At 39.4% G+C, this 23,691-nt stretch overlaps 1 protein-coding gene across 12 annotated transcripts in view; it reads left to right on the forward strand.

Moving 5' to 3' along the window:
* The window catches only part of SORBS2 (sorbin and SH3 domain containing 2), a 278,948-nt gene that overhangs the window by 151,636 nt on the left and 103,621 nt on the right, over positions 1–23,691 (forward strand). For 9 of the 12 annotated variants that reach the window (XM_059721817.1, XM_019481319.2, XM_059721822.1 and 6 more), the window contains exons 7-9: positions 2,953–2,979; positions 4,632–4,756; positions 5,712–6,323. In XM_059721817.1, coding sequence (XP_059577800.1) covers positions 2,953–2,979; positions 4,632–4,756; positions 5,712–6,323 — 764 coding nt within the window. The remainder of the gene's footprint in view (positions 1–2,952; positions 2,980–4,631; positions 4,757–5,711; positions 6,324–23,691) is intronic. The other 3 variants (XM_059721824.1, XM_014594859.2, XM_059721823.1) reach the window with 1 other exon arrangement.

Here is a 23,691-nt window from a genome sequence, read left to right on the forward strand (position 1 = left end):
CTAATATTTCAGTTCTGCTGGCAGCTCTAAGTTATATGGTTACCATGGTTCCACAATACCAGAATCTCTTAATATAGTTTGCTTCTGAAGATGTCCTTTTTTTCTGGCTGTATACAGTAACATTAAATAAAAGGTCAAACCGCCTCAGAAATTTTGAAAAGCTGTTTTAATTTAAAAAGAAAAATCTTGCCCATGTCACACATTTTACCCATGTTCCCGTTTGTCTGCTTGTATCCACCTATTTTCTTCATAAGGAAATTATCATGAAGATCTGGTTTTGTTTATTTCAACTATTTTGGAGACTACTGTATTGTCACAAGTAGATTATAGCTGCTGTTGTGAAATAACAGGTCAAAGCCAGTTACATTTTTAAGAAACAAACTTCTTATTTTCAAGAAAATCTTCCTACAAATTAAAGAAAAACAGATAATAAAAAGGGTAGAAAACATTGAGTATGGAGGCAGAACTGTTTGTTAATTAGAGAATAACATTCAGGGTTGGTTTAAGTTATTGGAACTTTAATGAATGTGTATTGGCATCAATATGGCCAAATTTAGTGTAACTTACCTGCTAGGTATAAATAAATGAGGAACCTATCCAAGTGGTATAGTAGCAGCACCAAACAACTGGAATACATAAAGAAGCTCAAAGAGTTAGTGAACAAGAGGGCCTAAAATAAAACAGAAGTCTGGCTGAGGGTTTCCCTATTTTCTTTAGTTTTCTTTGGTATTATTATGGTCATTCAACTGGAAACTTTATGTTCAAAAGCCCCATAGGTTACATCTGTAACATTCTTTATAGGATATATACATACCATTTCCCTTGACACCTGGGAACTTATACTGATGTTTCAATATATTTTCAAACCTTCCATGCTTCATGCCACCATATTGAGATTACTGTTACGCTAGCTCATCCTGAATACATATTAGCAAATTTGATTGAAGAGCTCCATTTGCCCAACTCAGTTTAAGTGTCTGTCAGCAAATATAAATCCCTGTCTTGAGAGAAAAGTACAAGGTTTGCCATATAATTTAATTCCTGGCTGAATGGTACCATGAAAACTGTCAGCTTGAAAATACTTGCTGGAGTATTCGAAAAGCACAGATGAGAGAGAGCATTTGTATTAAATCAATTTTTTCCCTACCTGATCAACAACTTCTGTTGGTTTTTTTACATTTAAATTTTATAGGTTGAAAAAGTTAAAAAATGCAAGGGGATTGTAAATTTTGCACAGATTCCTCAGTTGAGAGTATCTAATCCATGAGGGTAAGAATCCCATTGGAATCAATAGGGCTGCTTGCACAAGTGTTATGCAACATGAATAAGAGTGATAGCATTGGGCCTTTAGAGATTATTGTCTGTATAAATTATAGACTTAATATTATGGGTTTGACATTCTGTAACAAGTCTGACAAAGTCAGTATGATTTATTATGGATAAACAGGCAAATTGAGATTTTAAAAAGGTTTTGTATACTGTACTTAGTCCATAAAAGCAGTGATGCTCAATAGTGCCATTTTTATGTCGATAATTTTAGTGGATTGCTACATATTTAAAAAATTGAAATTTGTTTTAAAAACCCTATAATTCAACTTTAAAATTTTTCAAACTTACTCCGCCTTTAAATCATGAAAGCACCCTGTGTACATGAATGTATCCTGTGCCAATACATTGTGTAATATGGACAGTTACTGTCTTTCTTTTTGAATTGTCTAAGAAATCCTACAGATTCCCACATTCTTCTACCACTTAGAGATCTCATATCTCCCATATGTGACCTCTTTGTTTTTAAATGAAGCCCTTCCATAAGCTGTTCCATTTCTTTTCATATATAGAAATGAGAAGGTAATAACGTTTTAGCATTTACTGGGGGGAAGAGGGGGTAAAAAAAAAATATTCTTTATTTTATTCCCTGTCTGAGGTAGCAGTGATTAAATAACAGTGCTGTAACTCTCAGAGCACAATATCATCATCTGTAAAATGTAATTTAATTGAGCAATAAATATGGGTTACCTGTGGTATAATATGCTGAGGTGCATTTAGGTAACAGAGGGGAAAATGTGAATATAGAACAGTTAGCTTGTGTTTTATAGGTCTTTTCCAACTGTGCATCATCAAAGGAAATTTATCAAAACAGTTTCCATATTGTGAAAACTGGATCTTCTGAGATTATTACAGTTACTATCAAACTTCCTTAACTTAGATTAATTTTTACAATTACAGTTACATCAACTCCTTTAAAATGGTCTGTAAAAGGTTTTTTAATTAAATCCAGAGATAAAGTACTTAAAATAACCTTTCATATCAAAGTACAGCTAGTTACTGCTGTGAAAAGAAAATAATGCTGTTATACAGCTTAAATATTTTTTCTGAAATAAATTGAATAACTTCATTCTGAGAGAAGTCTAATTTATGGTGGTAGAGGCTGACTGATGTGCAATCTATTGGCTAGATTCCCTTGGTAACAACATCTGGTTTAGACTTTTAAAAAACAATGACACACCTATCCTTTAGTCTCTACTAGCTTCTCACAAATAACCCGGTTTAATTTAATTAGCTGGGGACTCACCCTAGTTAGCTGTTTCGGATGTATGCCTTTAGTTATTATGAAAATAAATTAACTTTATGCCAACCAGGTTTTGTCCCACTTTTATCTGTGCAATCCTAATGAATTCATACAGAGCAATGGTAGAAAAGTAACAGACAGAAATGAAAACATTCACTAAGGTACTGTTCTTAGGTCGAATTGCTTTTTATAAAGTGCATGTTATAAAAATAAGAATGTACTCCTAAATTCTTTGCATATTTTAAAATCCCAGCATGGTCAATGTAAGGTTGTGCTGAACAAAGAATAAAAAATCAGGCCCAATGTTGTGTATGGTATGCAGATCCCTAGCCAGGAAAATTGGCTAATAAACATTAGTATTAACCTTGATATTTCTTTTTTAGGGCCTGATTCTCAGTCTCCAGATTCAGGTAAATAAAACATATTTTCTCATGCATAAGTATAATAGTATTGTAAGTGGTTGAATAATAGCAATCTTCTAGTCATCCAAATAGACACTAATGCAAACCTTATTGATTTTTGCAAAGTACCTTGGGTAAAACCCATAATTGTGATCAGTGGGTGAGCAACCATCTGTCTTAAGTATCAAAACTGTTAGTGTTTTGTCCAGCATTTAGTTAAATATCATGTATGACACCCAGTCAGTTCTGATCATCCTTCAGTGGATTGCATGACAGAGGCTCACCAATAAGTACAGCCCACTCAAAAGCAAAATACAGCATGGCATAACAGTTTACAGCATCACTACACAACAGTATAGGACAGAAACTCATAACTCATAGTCATACAGGGCTAAAATACTAGGGATGGGAGACCAGATAAGTGTAGTTGAAATACTAAAGTCAACACCTATGCGCTGATAAAGAACTGCAGTAGAATTTTTGATAATTGTAAGGTCCCCTCTACATGTTACATGTATCACACAATTAACTGATTAATTGCACAATTAATTTAGAATGGCTACATGTGCAAGTAACTATCACACCATAAAAGGTACATCCAGCTATAAAGTTAGAGCTGGAAAATGTGTAAAAACTTTATAGATGGTTTATATCCAGCTTTAGTTTGCCTATGTAGCAAAATAGTTATGCCCCTGTGGCTGAGAGGCCCATCAGTTGTTGGACATGTAGCTGTGGGAATTCGCTGCTTGCTGGTGCGAGAGGAGCCCAGGGTGGTGATTAGATCTGCTGGATTCCACAGTCACCTCCTGCCATACTTGTGTGGCACAACTGGAGGCCCAGCTGTGTGGATCACACATCAAATCGCATCACACCTTTACCTGAAAATCTAGAGGGACCCTAAGTGACAGCACTTACAGCAACACTGAATAGTTTTGGCTATAAACCAACTTGGGAAGAGTACAGCCTTTTTCACTACCACTATTGGTTTCAAAAGAACTGCCAAAGAGCTCTCATAGAGCATACATAACCCTGTCATCCCCCTGAGTACACTGCATGCATATCTCTCTTCCCTACCTATTATCTCCAAGTCCGTTAGATCAGGGATTGTGTTTTTCTGTGTATTTGGACAATGCCTAGCATAAGGAGGAGCAAAAATCAAGAGTTCTGCAATTAAGAGCATCCAGTGATCCAGATTCTTCTGGCTGGCAGGTGGAAGATGAATTCAGCCTGGGAAAAAAGGCTCAAAATACTTAAACAGCTTACCAAAGATTGCGGTGAATTCTCCTTCACTGAAAACCTTTAAATCAAGTGTGGTCATTCTAGTAGAAGAGATGCTCTAGCTCAGCACAAGATAACTTGAAGTAGGAATTAATGAATGTCCTAAGGGCTGCATACCCAGGGGCTAAATTAGCCCCTTCTGGCCTTAAAATCTGTGCATCTGTGAATATGAGAACTACTGAATTAACGCTAATACTGATCAAGCCTGACCGCTTGAATTTGTCAGATCTGACAAGCTTAGAGCTTGAGAAGCTGTAGTTTACTTATATGACTAATTTAAATGCCTATATTAACAGTAAAAGTAGGAAGATTTTTAATAGTAACATAGATACATAGGAACTGTTTATCAAAAATGTGTTTTTTTCTTTTTTCCCCCTTAAAAGCTTGGAGATCTTATAATGATGGTAGTAGAGAAACATTGAATGGAGATGCTAGCAGTTCATCTCTTGCAGCAAAAGGCTTTAGAAGTGTCCGGCCAAACCTACAAGAGAAAAAATCACCAACTCAGGTAAAACTGCACACCCTGTTTCACCCACTGGTATTATACATAAGTAAGCTTAAAGATGTACAATATGCAGATGTCGTGCCCTATGGTGCATTGGCCAGAAGTTTTCCTGTCATTAAGTATTGCTTATCTGTACAGCAGCTATAGATATAGTATACACTGCCCAAGGTGTATCTGTGTCTGCTGATTCACTAATACAAGCTACTTTCCAAGAGTAAAACTTTCAGTTAATAAAAATAAATTAAAAAAAAAAAAGCCTTATGATGGTTTCAGGCTTCAAAGGCTATTGACTAATGCTTTATATTCCAAAGAAAGCATTCTTCATGGAATATGTGGTAGCTGATGATAAAGTTTTATTAGATTAATTAAAAGTTAGGTAGAAGTACTGTTCTGCTGATTTTTGCAACTAAATATAACAACTATACTGAACACCATGAAACAATTTGTCTTAATTTAGAAATGCATTTATCTGTCAAAAAAGGATTAAAGTTACATTTGAATAGCACTTACATTTCTATTTTAATCCAAAAAGTTTAAAAGTATATGTGTATAAATGCTACGTATAAATAGCAGCTTGTCAACTAAAATTATAAGAATGCATTTTATGATATGTGAAAAAGCTTTTTAAAAAATTGATGGTAATAATTCTTATACAATAATGTCGATGCAAAGTAAAAATGTATTATCCTGGCCTCTGTTTTAATTACAATTTGTGCTCTCTATCAACAAATGGATTCTCTGGTTTTTCTAAATGTCAAATTTAAAATTGAGTGCAGTGAAGTGTAGTGGGGATCTGATTCAGTCTTTCTTTTGACTTAAATGATATTTGGGATAAGCTCCAATTCTTTTGTTTAAAATGACAAGCCTAACTCGAGTTACTTTTCCTGCTAACGTTTACTTTCTCTCTGTTTCTCCTTTAATCTTGTTTTGCTGTGTGTGGATGCTTTTGGCAAATAAGGCACCTCAGCCACCCCCTAGAAAAGAAAGTTTTTGGAGAACAGAAATAACTAATCTCAAAACAAACAGAATTAATTTGCAGTCAGTAACAATCAAGCCAACTAAAAACCTTCCTTCAGATACTGTCTACTGTACTAACAAGGAGACTGTCCAGAAGACAATGTCTTCTAAAACATCTAACACAAGTGCACAAACAATCACTAAACCACTGGTCTCAGTCTCCAGTGAAGGCACAAGCACCATAGCTGGCTTTAGTGCTAGTCTTCATCAAGGGCACAGACAAGGGTCTCAGAAACGTAGAATTTCTGCCCTAAAATTAACCCGGACACAAGACCCAGCAAATAGCATTCCTTGTAATACACAGCAACAGCCTGAGCCTGTTGAAATGCCAGCATTTCCACAAAGACCTGCCTCACCTACCTATAAGTCTGTGCCTGAGATACACACAGCATCTCTTTCCATTCAGATAGCTCCTAACTTTGACAATAAAGCAGAGCCTGAAATCCAAGAACATCCACCTAAGCTTTCTCCAGACACTTCAAAGATGCCTTCAAAGGATATGGGACAAAAGTCTACAGTTCCTTCTTCTGCACAGTCTGCAGAATGCCATGTGGTATATTAAACTTTTCCATCTTTTGTTTTAGACCTTTCCTTCATTGCTTAAACTTTCTGTTTAGTATACTCCCATCACCAAGACTAGAACTTGTGATTTCTGGGTAAAACTACCTGCCACATCATTCAAAATAAAACTGAACAATTAAATATTTTTAAAAGGGAATTGCAGAAAAAATAATACTGACCTAGTTAAGTGGGAGGACAGGTTTAAATTACATGTTGGAAATAAATTATCTTGGTCATCATATTGTATAGATGGTAATTATACACAATAGGAAGTTGTATTAGTCAGAGGGAAGTGGCACAGTCCCTAAGTGGCACTCCCTGTTACACAGGCATTGTGCCTCTACCACCAATAGAAGGGAATATTGGGAACTGGTTCCTGTTAGATCTTTGAAATATTGTTGCTTCTATGCTCCTCACCTCTCTGTAACCAAATTTACAGCTTCCCTGTGCACCGAAGATAAGTAAGAAGAGTTATTGTGTCAGCAGCCTCCTCTGTTCAAGAACAGATAAATTGTGACCTGTCTCTTCTAAGTTGTGTTCTTTCCAAATGCTTTTATTAAGTCTGAGGTTCTTGTCATATTCATCTCAGGTCTTATGAGTATAAAAGGGAGTGTCAAACATGAGGGAGATGTCAAAGATGTCAGCTTCTCAGGGACTATGCTTTGGGAGAGGCTGGCATTTTTGGGTGCGCACAACAGAATAATAATAATGGGATCACTTTGTGTAACTGAGTGAATTATGCCCATTTTTAAAAAATGCTTGAGATAGTAAACCTAATTTTCACTGTCTGGCAGACACATGCCCTATCACATACCTGTAATACAGAACACAGAAAGGAAATTATTTCAGGTCACTTTTGGTCATTTCTTTAAAAAAAAAAAAAGTGTATAAAATATTTCATATAATTATAGAGGTCCTTTAGACCTCTGCTTTGTTTCAGTTTTATTAAGCCTTTTTTAAGCTTAGTTCTTATTAGGGACAAGCAGAGATATTTCAGTATTAGGGAGATATTATGATTTCCATTGGACTGCAAATCAGTCATAATAATTTAACATGCAGTTTACTGCATAAAATACATGCAATGTACATGAACTATGCACATCTATGAACATATTTTTCCATTAAATAAGGACACATACTATATACAATTTCACTGTATATCATCATAGTTTGTTACAGAGGATACATATTAAACAGTTTGCTTATTACCCCTTAACATCTGGAAAACCTACCACTGAATGCTATTACTGCTGTTGCTAAATATATGTGATATTTCCTTGTATCATGTCATTATTTGCACTTGCTTTCCACTTTGTGAAACTTATTTCAATATTCAGAGTGGAAGTTTTTAAAAAATAGTAGCTTTTTCCAATAGTTGTACTGGAATTAAAACCTAGATCGAAACATTGCTAAATAAGGAAAGTCCAGACCAAAACTTCGCAGCTCAGGCTAAACTATTTTTTTAAATGAATTCTTTGCAGAGACAAGCTCATAGGAAACAAAGGCATTCAACATTATGCATTGTTATTTTATAATTCTACAATTTTATAACTCCTCCTTATTATGGACATTTCAAGTTAACATATCCAGTCAAAATTATATAGGGTACATGCAAAACTGATGGGATTCTGAGAGGCATAATCAACATTATCTTTTGCATATTTAATGATCTAGCTGATATTACAAACTTGTCTACTAGTCTGTATGTGATACAGAAATCTATTGAAAGGAAAAGGCTATTCTAAAAAGGAAAAGGACTACTGGAGGAAGATAAAGTATACTAAAGGAGTTGTTTTCAAGTTTTTTCTCAAATTTCTCTACATTATGGTTGCATCTACATCTTTTTGAAGTAGTAAAGCATGGTGCAGTATGGGCAGCTACTGCGCCATGTGCGCAGCACATAGTTAAATTTTGCCACTATGTTGCTGTAGCAGCGCGCTATACCCAAGGAGCATGCCACTACAGCAATGTAGCTGGTGATCACATGCAGACACATATGATCACTATGTCACCGTAACGTGCCATATGGCGATGTAGCATGTTTCTAGGTCGCCGTAGGGCAATGTGTAGATGATCTCTGAGAGAAATACATTACACTTAATATCAACTTCAGCAGGCCACTAGGAAACATATAAAACTTTCTTGAGACATCAAAGATCCAGAAGAGCAAGCTAGGTTTAGACTGTCTTTCATAGGACTTAGTACAGAACTAGTCTTCAACAAATTATTTATAATAATTAATGATCAAATACCAAGACAGGTATGGTTTAGGCAGTGTTTCTCAGCCAGTAGCTAATGACCCAAAAGTGGGTTGCAAGAATATATGAAAGGGTCACAAACAAACTTTAAAAATGGATTCTCCTTTATAGGAGAAAAACATGGCTTTTCCCTTGCAGGCTGCCAGAGTTCCAGCCTGTAAGGGGCTGCCCCTGCCCCATACCTGCCTCCTGCCCCACACACTGGGGGGCTGGGGCCTGGGGGCAGGGGGCAGCAGGTCATGAGTGAGGGGCACTGAATTGGGACTGGCCATCAATGTTTACAAAAGGGTCCTGGTACAAAAAAGGTTGATAACCACTGGTTTAGAGTAGTCTATCTTTGACGGTAAAGCAGAGCCTGAAGAATTTGGCATCGTCAGTTCTGGATCACTGCTTTTCACCGTGAGGTAAAAATGCCAACATCTTCATTTCTTGGAGTCAGGGCAATATTAGTAATTTGGTGGCCTCACTGTTTCAGTTATAATTGCACTGTTTATTGCTGCTGATTTAGAAAGATTTTCATCCACATGAGTAAATTCAATTCAAGTTCAACTCATGTGACACCAACAGTGAGGAAATTGTGTCAAGTCCAGTAATGAAAATTCTGCTGTCTCCAACATCTGCTATAGCCAAATACAGGGATTACAGGAGACAAGCAGGTGTTTAGACTTTTAAGTGTACATGATGAAGCATGCTACCACATGTTGAAAGATGTGTCAATGTGGACAATACAAATAATAGCCTGACACATTTTTCTCCTCTATATTACAATACAAGTATTCCTTCTGTCCATCATCTAAGGCCCCACATACATTTATTTAAATAAGTAGAAGAGTCTCTTTTAAATAGAAGAGTCTTTTCTACCCTGTTGATCAGAGTACTATTCCACTAATTAACAAATGCATTATCCTGAAATAATCTGTTTACACCCATGTGATCCAAAGTATTTGTCCAAAATATAATAATCAAAGCGACTCAGAAACATTTACCTTCTGTTTTCCTAGAAGCACTGAGAGAAAAAGATTGACTTTGCAGCATTTTCTAAATATTACAACCTGGTCTATATGGGCTGACAAAGAATTGAGAATGAAAAGCAGTATTCTTTCATGGTCTGATAATTCTATTCTTTTCTGCCACCTTCTTATTTCATGGTGAGGAGAGTCAAATATTTGTTAATTCTTGATTAAAGTGATGAAAAGTAGGGCTGACCCCCCAGGGACAGTTCCAGCTATAATCAGCTTTTCAAAGTACATTTACCTATTGATCTCTTGCCTGGAAAAGTTTGGTTGCCAAATCCATCCTAATTTTCAAGATTGGAATAATTTCTAAATACTGTTGTGAAAAGAATGCTTGGCATGGAATCAGACTGAATAAGCTGTCTGAGTTTTACCAACTGTGCATAGTAGTGCCTGTAGAATTCAGTCACAAGCTGCAGGAAGGATGGTATAGGTCTGGCTCCCTCTAGAGTAGGATCTGGCCCTGCTATCAGAAATAGATTTTAAAAAATACTTCTACAAAGACATATAGATAAAATCTTGGCTCCTTTGTAGTCAGTAGCAAAACTCGTATTGCTAGCATATTTAATGGTTGCTATCAAACTACACAGTCAAGAATCTAAGAGAGACACCCCAAAAATCCTAATGTATATGCAGTTCAGGGATATTATTTGAAAAGTATAGTAGATCTGGAGGAAACTTGGGATTTTGCACCTGAAGAAGGATGCATTGCATGTGAAAGCTTGTCTAAGTCTATCCCAACCATGCAGTTGGTTCAATAAAAGACATTGACCACAGACATCTTTGCCTCTCACATATTTCCTGGACCATCACAGCTATATCTTTCCAATTTGAAATAGTTCTTCATCACATTCAGCTCATCAGGGAATCTTTTAGAGCTCTGTATTAGCATGCAGGGTGATCTTACACATTATATTTAGACAATATTAAATCTGTATATTGTTAAGTGGTATTAAAGTTAGAACAGGGGTGCTCAACATCCGGCATTCAGGGTTCCTTACAGGTTGGAAATGTGGTGGTAAAGGAACAGTAGAAATCAATATTGTCAGCCTCCCCTGCTACCAAATTCCCAATCCCCGTGCAGCCCAATCTGAGCTGGACCATGTCCTTTTCCCCCATGTGGCAAACTTGTGGCCAAGCAATGCCACCTTCCCCTGCATGCTGGCCAGACCACGTTCCCTGCTCCTGCCCCAAGCACACCAGATTGGACCCACAGGCTCCAGCTCATGGAGGGTCTGAGCACTGTTCATCCTCCCCGAGGGGGAAAAAGTTTGGGCACTACCAAGTTAGAACATGCTGTGAGCAGTCATACATTAAAAGTTAATATTATTTCTTGCCTGCACCGCTCTGACTTGCTGCTAGAGGTTTAGCAAGCAGGGGTGTGGCTAGGAGCAAGGACATCTGGGCTCTATCCCTGCTCTGGGTGGTGGGCCTGGGAGCAGTGCATCCTGGGGTATTGAAGGGCTGCAAATGGCTTGGTTTATCTCTGTGGAGCAGACTGAAGTTACCCTAATATGAGCTAGGTAGCATGGCTCAGATTTAAGTCTTGCGTGAAGTGGTATAACTTTGAGATTCTTGGAGGGAACTTAGCATAAGTTAATGATCTTAATGTGCAAATGCTCACATTCTAAGTGCCCTTAGTATGATCTAACCATAATGTGTAACTTCACCTTAATGTACAAAGCTGTTGTACCATAGTTTTGTATATCTGGAGGAGCTGGGGATGTGAGTGGGTAATCAACACTTCCTAAGCATTGGAAAATGGCAGGTATAATATAGCTTAACCATTGAATACACGTGATGCCCAATAGTTTGAAAAAAATGATTAGTGACTGGAAAAGGGAGACAGCTCCATATGGTCAAGAAAGCCATACAGCTCTGCAGTAAGCCAAAATATATCAAAGCTCTTGTCATATATGGACTTCTATTCACACTTCATTTCAAGACTTGTCTGCTGGATTTGGAGAGCAGGCAGAAGTGTGATATGACTCACTGAATGATATTTTATAAACACTCCTACTCAGAGAAAGGTTAAAACCTTCAAAAATATGCATAATGAAAGAACCACTAAAGGGATAGCAGTATTAGTAGTTTATTATATAACTACTGTCCTTACCTAGAAGAATGCTTTGAAAGATACCCACCATCCTTCTGGTAATAAACCCAAGAGATTAAAAAAAAAATCCTCTTGAATACAGAAGATCAGACCTTTGGAGAGAATTTAGATTACAATAATAGAATCATAAAAAATTAGGGTTGAAAGGGACTTCAGGAGGTCATCTAGTTCAACCCCGTGCTCAAAGCAGGACCAGCCCTAGCTAGACCATCCCAGCCATGGCTTTGTCAAGCCAGCTCTTAAAAACCTTCAAAGATAGAGATTCTACAAGCTCTCTGGGTAACCTGTTCTAGTGCTTTACTACCCTTCTAGTGAAAAAAAAATTCCTAATATCTAACCTAAATTTCCCTTCCTGCAACTTGAGACCATTGCTCCTTGTTCTGTTATCTGCCACCACTGAGAACAATCTAACTCCATCCTCTTTGCAACCACCCTTCAGGTAGTTGAAGGCTGCTACTAAATCTCCTCTCAGTCTTCTCTTCTCCAGACTAAATAAGCCCAAAGTTACTTCAGCTTCTCCTCATAAGTTGTGGACACAAGCCCCCTAACCATTTTCATTGCCCTCTGCTGAACTCTTTCCAATTTGTCTACATGATTTCTGTAGTGAGTGGCTCAAAATTGGACACAAAATTCAAAATGTATGTGGCCTCACCAGCGCTGAATAGAGGGGAATACCCACTTGCTTTGATCTGCTGGCAAGACTCCTGCTAATGCAGTCCAGTATGCCTTTAGCCTTCTTTGCAATAAGGCACACTGTTGGTTCATATTCAGCTTATTGTCCAGGGTAACCCCCATGTCTTTTTCTGCAGAACTGCTGCTTAGCCAGTTGGTCCCCAGCCTGTACCAGTGCATGAAATTGTTCCAGCCTAAGTGCAGGACTTTGCACTTGTCCTTATTGAATCTCATGAGCGGGAATCCAGGTTTCCCATTTCCCATGGAAAAACAAAAACACAATTTCATTTTAACAGATAAACATGTGGATTTTGCACTTTTGCAAAGAGCTCTTTGGAGACTGACAGAGTTCCAGCCTGCAAGGGGCTGGGGGGAGTGAGAGAAGGGCAGTCAGGCAGGGGGCACCATGTGCATGTGCACACATACACAAGCACATGGCCACCAGGCAGCCTAGAGATCAGGTCCCAGAGGTAAGCCTGTTGGGGAGGGAGGATGGGGAAATGAGGCCCCCATAGGGAAGGAGGGAGGGAGGGACAGGGAGAGGGAATGAGTTGGGCAGGGCTGGGGCTAGGGCTGAGGCTGATACCCAGCCGGGGCAGTGCATGGGGCTTGTGGCCCAGGGCCGGAATAGGCAACTGCAAGGCCTGGGCGGGAAGTGGGATGGTGCTGCAGGCAGCTCATCTGGGAGGCAGAGGGGGCCTGGTTTCCCATCACCATGCACACTGCTGGGGGGTGAAGGGAAGGTGCCCCCTAGATCTGTGCATGGGATGGGGGTGGGGGGCAGATGCAGGCTTCCCACTGCAGGCTTGGGCTCCCGGCTCCGCTGCCCTCTCCCCAGTGGGTGGGACCTAGTGTGACAGGGCAGAGTGGAGCTGTGCAGGGAAGCTCCTTGCTGCTGCAAGCCCTGTGCCACCCTGGTGAGTCACTGCTTGCCCACCTGGCAGCAGCTGGGGTGGCAGTGCAGTGTTGTGTCCCTCACTGCCGCTGGGCAGGTAAGGGGGTGCCTCACAAGGACGGCTTCCCCACCCAGCCCCGCTCTGCCCTGTCATGCCAGGTTCTGCCCACATGCTGCGGAGGCCTCCCACCCAGGCTCCACTCCAGCCATGCTGCCCATAGGGGAGGACGAGCCAGGCTCCACACTCCACTTTGCTGCAGCAGCCACCACCTCCCACAGGCAGCAGCTGGAGCTCAGGTGTTGCTGTGAGGGGGTTCAGGGCTGCGGCCCCAGGCCCCTGGCCCTGGTGGCTGGGGGGGTCAGGGGGCTTTGGGTGGGGAGTGAGAGGCACCAGCAGGGCTGGGGGGCTGTGGTTTGGGAGTGAGGGGTCTGGATCTGTGTCCTGGTTAGCAAAGGGGGCATGAGGAGCTCTGATTTTCCATAATAAAAAACCCTAAATCAAATGCCAAAATTTATAGATACTTAGAATTTATTTGATTATAGTGATTATGGCACTGATAAGTTTCCAAATTGCTTTAAATTGTAAATATATCAATTAAACATTGTGTTCAATTGATACCTATATATACAGTGCCGTTTCATTTTAATTGAGGGTTTGGGGGTCATTAAATAAGAATACTTGGGGTTTTTATCAGAGAATTTGCGATTTTTAAACAGACAAAACCAGGATCCCTGCTCATGATATTTCTTTTGTTCTAATCCTCCAATTTGTTGAGGTCTCTCTGAATCCTAGTGTATCTACTACTCCCCCCAGCTGGGTGTCATCTGAAAACTTGATGAGGGTGCACTCCAATCCATCTTCCAGATCATTGATGGAAATATTGTACAAAACCAGCCTCAGAACTAACCTCTGGGGCACTCTACTTGATACCAGCTGCCAACTAGACATCAAACCATTGATTACTACCCTCTGAGCCTGATGATCCAGCCAGTTTTCTGTCCACCTTACAGACCATTCATCCAACCCAAACTTCCTTAGCTTGCTTGCAAGAATGTTGTGGGAGACTGTATCAAAAGCCTTGCTAAAGTCAAGGTATATCACATCCACTGATCTCCCTGCATCCACAGATCCAGTCAGCTCATAGAAGGCAATAAGGTTGGTCAGGCATGACTAGCTTTGGTGAATCCATGCTGACTGTTCCTAATCACTTTCTCCTCTGAGTGCTTAGAATTCCTTGAGGACCTTCTTCATGATTTCTCTGGGGACTTAGTCGAGGCTGACTGGTCTATAGTTCTCTGGATCCTCCTTCTTCCCTTTCTTGAAGATAAGCACTATATTTGCCCTTTTCCAACCATCTGGGACCTCTCCCAGTGACTCCTGTCCAAACTGTGTATGGGCAAAAGGAGAGCAGTAGAGAGAGAGCGAGCAAAACAAGAGATATACTTAGACACTAAGATAAGATTATAAGCCCCACAACAGCAAAGAATCTGAGAAGCTCATTCTTCACTTTGTGCCAAGTTTCTTCATTGTTCACCAGCTGATTTGAGAGATTAGAATACATGGAGTTTGGTCTGCAAAACTGCGTCCTGGAAAGAAAATAGTCCTGACAGAATCTTACTGAGACCTAAATTCCAGTGAAAAGCTACTTGTTTATTAGCTGTTTCCCTTCCATGGAGGGAAAAAAGATCTAACCTGCCAGGGAGCATGTGGCTTTTTGGTTTGCTTGGGTTGTTTTCTTTTGTGCAAGCATTTCTTTTACCAGCCTTTTGGTGCTACTTAAGTGAATCTTCTTTGTAGGGATATAAACTAAGAACTCCAAAAATCATTTCTGTGCAGTTTCAGATAATGCACTTTCATGTCTGTTAGCCACTGACATTGTCAAAGTGCTGCAGACAGGCTGGCAGAGACTGTAAGCTTCATGGGATTGGCACTAAGTAAAGCAAACCTGAAATGGATAGACAGTTCAAGGGACAGAATAACTAAGCCAGCTATTTAGTATATATTAATGCTTAATATAAAATATTATTAGTACTAATTACTTACTCCTTCCAGAATTAGGAAGGATTTCCATGGTTTGAGTGTAACAAGGAAGGTGGTTTAAGGACAGCTGGGAGAAAGCAGACAATAGGGAGTTAGGGTTGATGTCACTAGCACAGCACAGAAAAGAAAAGGATTGTAGCTTTATTGTCCTTCGAAAATGTGCCTTTTAATTTCAGGTGTAAAATATTTTTAAGCCATTCTTTTGGGGTATTTTAGCATATTTATTGAGGCCATTGTTATTGTAGTTATGTTACTGGCAACTAAAATATAATTTTGATTAACACCAATCTAACTTCTTCTAAATGTTAATATTAAATACATGACACTATTTGTGTATCTGCTTGAAATGACTTTATATGACTTCAGGAGTTTATATTTCTGTATTGCAGCATAGAACATAATACCCTATGAAAATGTTTGATAACCAGACTAGACACCCAACAGATTTGCTACTAAGAAAAGGCACATAGCAGACAAATAGGCTTAAGGTGAAATATTATACTATATAGTGCTGCTTCCCCCTACATATGGGGAAAGCAAAAGATCAGTCTTGCCAGTAAGGTGGAAGAAAATGTAATATTTTAAGATAAAAAGGGGAGGGAGGATAGAAACAGTGTGAACCTTCTAGACAGTTCTGTTTGTAGACAAAGGCATAAACATGCGCATGAGAATGGATATATGCAAGCATGCAGAAGGACAAGAAGTATACACAAGTGTGTTTAAGAGTATGCATACATACATTTGCTGCACATGAACAGGGTACAGATGCTTGGCTATGCAAGGTATAACAGGTTGTTGGGGGTGCATATTTTCCCACTGGTACCTCTGGGTGCACACTGGTGGATGCTGTGGGACAAGTGTGTACATACTAGTAATACATGTGTTCACAAAATCTCTTGCTGTATGTATTGGGGCTGTGTGAAGCTTCGGTTGCTGATTTGATTCGGTGGAGATTTGGCCCGATTTGGTGGCCGAATCTCCAAATCAAAATTGAATCAGGAGACCCTTTAATCTCTCTGACTTGAATCAGAACTCTCCAAACTGATTCAGAACGATTTGATGATTCGGACATAGACACAACTTTAAATGTTTTTTCTACATACCTTAAGGTACCAGGCAACTCATGAATGCTGAGATGCTGGGGCAGATGGAGTGTCTCACAGGAGCATGGGGGCTGTCCCCGGCGCACTGGTCAGTAGACCTGGAAGTGGATCAGAAGCACTTCCGGTCCACTTCCAGGTCCACCGGGGAGTATGCTGCGGGTCCCCCAGTGCCCCTCCAACTTGGCAACTGGTGCCTCCTGGGTCTGGAGGGGCACCCGTGGTCCCCTTGTGTTTGATTGCTGAACCGGGCGGCACAGGGGGCCCCCCGGTGTGCTCAGCGGTGGACCCAGAACTGGACTGGAAGTACTTCCAGTCCACTTCCAGGTTCACAGCTGAGCACGTTGGGGGGGGGCCTGCACTCCTGTGGTACACTCCATCCATCCCATCATCACAGCATTCATGAGCCATGCCTGGCACCTCAAGGTATGTAGAAAAAAAAATTAAAGCCGTATCTGTGTCTGAATTGCTGATTCTCTGAATCAGCATCAAATCTTCTGATTCGGATTTGGCCGAATCAAATTGGGGAAGTGCTCCGAATCAACAAATCAAAACACTGTCCCCAATTTGGGCTGAATCTGAATAGAATACAGCCCGTTTCACACATTCCTAGTATGTATATGTACTGTGTCTTTCTGGGAGCCACTTTCTTTTTTACACAATAATATATATGCTGGCCTTTTTCTCATAGCTGTTGTTTCCCAGCAATACAGGTTTATCACCTAGAGGCCCTAACACCTGAACCTACGTTAAGTAAATTTATTACAACAGACATAATTACCCATTGGAACAATCTGAGGTGAATGGATTATTCATCAGTTGAATTCTTTAAATTAAAATTTCCTGAGTCTACTGTACTTATAAGGCATGCATCTGAGCACCTCAGAATCTTTCATGTATTTTTAATAACAGCAGTCCTGTGAGAGACAAAAATTCTGGCATCCTTTATTGAAGTGCAAATCACACAATTCTTCTGCGAGACCAGGGCTTGAACCCATGTCCCATGTCCCAAGCTTGTCTTCTCACTACTGGTCTTTTCTTCCTTTTTCAGTAAAATTGTGTTTCTGAACTATCAAGGAGTTATGAGTGTAATGCAGAAATTACTATGTGATATTGTATACTTTGTGTTATGTAAGAGATCAGATTACTGATCAGATTACTGATCAGATTACATGGATCACTTCTGGTAAAAAAAATTCTGTGAACCTGTGGGTCTCATGGGACAAAAATTAAGTTTTAAAAAAGAAGTTATTTTCTTTTGAAAATCAGAATTTTATTTCCCTGAAGGTATTTAGAAGATAAAGTTAGCTGTAGCAAAATAGTTCAAAAAAAGGAGGGAGGAGAAAGGATACAAATAAGTAGTAGCTCATCTGCTATGGAACAGATTTCATAAGAGATCCAGGTAATCGTGGACTGTCATCTTCTGAGAAACAATAGCAAGAGTAACTAAGAGTGCAGACAGAAGTGCAGCTCCCCGTTGTAATTTGTGGCACTTCGCAGGAAATGCCATGAATTACAGTGATCCCCCAAACCCACCAGATGTTCACTGTTAGGTCACAGGGGTTGGGGGATCCAGCTGCAATTTGGAGCAGCTGTGACTCTTCAGCCATTCTCCCACAGCCTCACCCCTCCCTCCTATCCACCCACTTCACCCTTCACGGCAGCTGAAAAAACCTCAGACAAAGCTTTGTCTGCTCCCTTCCACCTCTCCTATTCTGAGGACATCACCAGGAGCTGTTCCTTGCGCACAGAGACACAAGTTAATGAAGGCGTTCCACTTTACATTCCCATTACATGAGAGTTCAGATTGTTGCAGGATTGGGACCTTTTAAAGCACTCTGCAGCTGTGCTCTTCTGTAAGGGCATGGCTGTACAGCACTTTCAAGGGGCTAACTGTGCAACAAACATAACTTCTGTCTGCGTTTTAAGACAACCAGTCTTCCTCAGAACTTTAACATCTAGGCTGATAGCAGACTCAGAGAAGTAGTGGCTGAAAGGTCCATAGTAACTGCAGAAAGATGGTCTGTCATGCAGGCTAAAAAGCTATGGGAGGGCCAGTTGAAGAAGGAGAAACAAATGCTGCATGAAATTCTTTTTTCAGGTCTGAAATGAGGTGAATGTAAAGACACAAAGTTAATCAGTTAATCACACATTAAGTGGTCGTTCAGCCACATGTTCAGTCAATTAATGGCTTGATAAAAAGAGGGATGAGCAACAAAGTTATTTCACAAAATATAATTTTGTGAGTGCAATGATGTAATTATTTTGTAACTGCAATAATTGTTATAAAATGTAATAATTTTGTAACTGCTTCCTGTCATGCCATTAATTGAATGTGTGGCCAGGGGGCCCTGTAGCTGGGAGCCCCATCAGCTGATCAGAGCACCCAGTTCAGAAGGCCATGTGTACCCGCAGCACGCGAGCTCCCAACTGACAGGCATCCCAGCCACCAGAGCCGGATTAACCCTTTAGTGGGACCTAGGGAAACAAACTCATGGGCCTCCAGCTGAAGATGAAATTTTATATTACTTTTTTTTCACTCAGAATTTCAATATATAAAATAAGCACAACTGAGCTCCTTCTTCACTTAGGGCCCTAGACAAGTGCCTAGTTTGCCTATGCCTTAATCTGGCCCTGCCAGCCATAGTGGTGCCCCCCATACTCTGGTGGCTGGGAGACCAAAGATATTGTGATCTCTCAGCTGCATGGGCACATCTGATGCTCAGTCCCACAGTCACACCTCCTGCTATGCACATGTGGCATGGCAGGAAGCATGATTGTGTGGATTGTGCATTAGATCCCATTGTGTACCTGCACGTGCAGAGGGGTCCCTTATTCATCATAACGTGCCCAACTACCAAATAATTCTGAAGAAAACAAAACTCAGAGTGGAAATTTTGTAGCTATGCAATATGACACAGTGTAGTTGTATATGATATCACTTGTAAAAAGCCTCAAATAACGCTTTTCTATGTAAGAGCAGAGAAATACTTTATTGATTTGGACTGGAATACAAATGACATGGTAGATGATAAAAGGGGCTACATTTATCTAAAAGCCACTTACTGAGACCGATGGAAATGTACTACTTTCAGGAAATTTAATTACATTTCTTCACTAAGCAAACTCTTGGCTGTCATGGCATACTCAACTAGCAGTAAAACTAGCTATGAGACTAGGAGGATTCATAGATAAGGTGAGACTTTGGGATGATACAAGGTCTTCAGGAAAGATGTTATTTTTTAAAGTTTTCTTCAGCCTTCTGTTTTAAAAGCTGGCAAAGTCCATTCTATAGAGCTGTTCAGAATTTTTTCTATTGCATTTTTTCCACAAAAATGTGAGCACCAAACTATTTCCATCAAAAAATAATTTTGTTGATAAAAATTATGTACTTTTCTGTGGAAAATAATACATTCGTTTCACAAAGGTAAAATCATTCTGCTGACAGTTCTGTTTTATTGAAAATCAATTTTGATGGAAATTTTGACCAGCTCTAAATATAAAGTCTTGAATGTCAGGAGCGCTAACAAAACTTTACTGTTATTTCAGTGACACAGTTTACAGGTGACACTGTAATTTCACATAGTTTTGCACTTTATTGCTCCTGCAGAAAGTTGAGTATTTGGAAAAATGAACCCTTTAGAATCAGGTATTTGTCCAAAATTTAGGATTAAATAACATTTTATTAATATGAAACCTCCAGTCAGATTCTGCTATTTAAAATGCATTTTACTATAGATACCAACATTTACATTAATGCTGATTTGCAGTTCTGCAGAAATCATTCCAATATCTCTAGTCAAAGTTTTCAAAATCAGATACCTAAAGCTCAACACACAGATTCACAAATAGACCCATTTGTAAACAGACTGATTTTGAGAGGTGCTGAACACACACAGAATTTTATTTAATTGAGATGTAAATGTGAGTTTAGGAACTTAACTTTCAGTCAAGCTTAGAAGTGTTAAGCCCAGCTTTCAACATAAAGAATAAGAGGTATTTTTACCCATTTATGTAAGAGTGTGGGTGTACCTGAATGCTTGTATGCTATCATACATAATATATTTTCTCACATACCACATGCCCCCAAATTGGACAACACATCTTGTTTTGAGAAACCAAAATGAAGAAGTCTTCCCTGCCACAGCACAGGATCACCATGGCTGAATGCCTCTGGGTGATGCATCACTCACCCTCTCCTTACAGCTCCAAAGCTCAAACTTTAATGCTGTCAGAGCTGTTGCCAATTTGGCTGCTTGAGCTTTGGAGCTGAAAGGAGAAAGAGAGTGACACTGAGAATGTCACAGGCCCTGGCAGCCATTATAGCATCCCCATGTTTCCATTCTGGTGCAGAAATCAGCTTCCACACTTAAAAATTCACCCCAATTTTTCTAATTTCTGGGGAAAAAGGTGTATGTGTTATGTGAGTAAATACAGTATTAAAATTAGTTCATTCACTCCTCTCTGAGTTACTTCATCTGTGTATTGACTGTTGAAGCAAGGCCAGAAATTTGGTGGCACATTATCGTGCATCATATTATGTTGCACTAATTCACAAAACTTATAATAAAATGCTATGAGTCTGTCTTTAAAGACCATATTGTACCACATCTGCTCATTTTATGTGAATTGTGTGGATGCTTTAGGCTTCTTGCCCAACATTTTGCCATCCATGGCCTTGCTACATAGTAACATATAAAAACAAACAAAAGCAAAAAAATCACAAAACAACAAAACAGCTTATTTGGAACTTTTCATCATAGAGAAGAATATGCTGACATTTCTATGTCTTTCACAAGCACAAATAATGAGATCATATTTAGAAGTCCCGCGGCTTCTGACAGCTATCTGTTCGGCTGTTTTCCAATTTCTGTAATTTGCATATTCAGAATACCTACCAGTAATAGATCCAACAAAACTTGGGCTAGTTTTGCTTGGTACATGGCAATAATTAACTTGATCCATTTCCTACTGAATTTAATGGAATCTGTATCTGTAAATCAGTATTTACAGTTGTCCTGAAGTGCTGCCTTTGATCTGGTACTTCAGGAATTGAATCCACAAGCTATGAATGATCAGAGATAGAAGATGGTATGCTCTGGGTAGACAATAATATGGGTTGCTAAATATTTCCATTGCTTAAAACTTGCTGTCATTCTATGTTGGGAGGTACCCACAGTTTTTTGAAATTGTTTAGTCCATCTTCAAAAAAATGTTCATTTTAATATCAGTGATGACATCTTTCAAAAGGAATGGTAATAGCTATGCCCGTGACAGAAAGTCTATTACTGTCAAAAACATTAAAGTTTACCTTCATAGAACTGAGAAAATTCATGCTGACAGAATTCATTAGGAAGTGCTTAGAGTTTCAAGGCTCCTTGTACATGCATTTTAAGTTTGATATCTTTACATTCTTTGAGAGAACAATGAGATTTTTATTTTTGACAATGCTGACAAATACCACGTGTTAACTTTTTCTGAATCCAATTTTATTTTCTCTCTGGATGCACCCTGGATATCCCTTCCCTTATTGTCCACCTCTCCTTTTCTCAAGCATGCAAGTTGTGATCCTGTATAGAAATTGGAAAACAGGTCAGTGGTGTTCAACTTCCAGCCCACTGAACTGTCATCTGGCCTGTGGCCCTCCCTCAAGTCCAGAAATTTGGCATCAGGAGAGTGGCAGTAGCATTAATTGCTCCAAGAGCCATGGCAATTAATGCTTACATTGCTCCCCCATCATCATTTCCAGACCCATGGGAGCCCCACAGTCCAAATGATATGGCCCTATGCTCCAGATGGCTCCAGTGCAGGGTCACCCCATGGCAGATCCAGAGCACAGGGGTGCATAAGGTTACTGGATGTGGGGTGGCCCACAGGATGCGCCCACTGTGTTAAGCTATTTGGTTTCCTGTATCTCCAATATAACAATTTAGCTATTTTAGCTCACAAACACCTCTAACCATTTTTTCTGTCATTGCTTCTTAGAGGACATCTCCTCTCAAGGACTTTTGGGGCTTCCTGTTTTCAGGGCCTTCTAAAAATATATTACCTCTAATAGGTCAGTTTTCTGGCTCATGCCTTTTTACTGAACTGAATAGAATAATCTTAGTCTTAAGTATTACTGATAGCCCTGTGTTCCCTTTATTACCTATGTATCTGACAATGAGCTGTATCCAAAAGTGAGCTGTGAAAGTCATGCATACACCTTGATGGAACCATTGTGTACCTTAACTACTGATTTTTCTGTTGTGTAACTGTAACTTGTAAATATTCATGTGATTGTCTTTCATTGGACAGCACAGTACTAATATCAATTTGTGACTGACACAAATGCTTTAACTACTCTTTTGCTTATTTCTTAGAGAGTTTCACTGATAGATCAGTCAAACATCTTCCAGCCAAAAGTGTTAAAATAGGGGGTTTGTTAATGGGGAATGACACCAGTTAAATTCAGAATCATGAGTCATTCTGACCATTATATCAGGTCTACTTTCTCAAACAAAAATATAGTCTTTTATGGGATAATTTGCCATAAAATGATTTCCAGGATAGAAAATTCAAAGACTTAGCTCTTTTTGGGTACATCATTGATGTTATAACTCCAAATGTAATCTCTCAGTCTATTTGGAGCACTTAATTTCTATTCTCTTGTTTAAGATTCTGTAATTCTTAATTCCTGGAACTTAATGGGACTCTTCATATAAACACTTGTTGACATGAGAAATGGTTATGGAACTAGATGCTTAATGGATCTCATAAGCGTCATGATCTGGGTTATGCACCTATATACTGTGAAGGGGTTTAAAATGCTCGCTTGAAAGCATTCGGATGCTGGATTGAAAGATTATTCTAAATGCTTAGGAAAATCTGTTAGATTTTTAAGGGGATTTTAAAGGAACTGGAGTTAAAGCTGTCTCTTCCAAGTAGAGGAAATAACTATGGTATCTTCAGTAACAGTATGATAGCTATGAGTAAACATTGATTTTTTTTAAATATGGTAGACGTTGTGTGGTATATTGTCCTATAATTTATAAAGATTTTAAATCCTTAGAATCTCCCCCTTGGATAGATTCTGCATTTTCTCAGCCCTCAGAGGCGAAATTATTAGTGCTGAGGTAGGCAACATTTCTTTAAAATGTGCTGAGGTAGGCAACATTTCTTTAAAATGTGTTTCAATTTGTCGTGTAATATGTCGGTAACTGACAGGAAGCTCTTAGCTGATAGCATAGAAAATTATCATGTAGTTGCTTAACAGGGAGTTGTTG

The sequence above is a fragment of the Alligator mississippiensis genome, chromosome 2 (genome assembly GCF_030867095.1).
Source record: "Alligator mississippiensis isolate rAllMis1 chromosome 2, rAllMis1, whole genome shotgun sequence".
Taxonomy (NCBI): domain Eukaryota; kingdom Metazoa; phylum Chordata; order Crocodylia; family Alligatoridae; genus Alligator; species Alligator mississippiensis.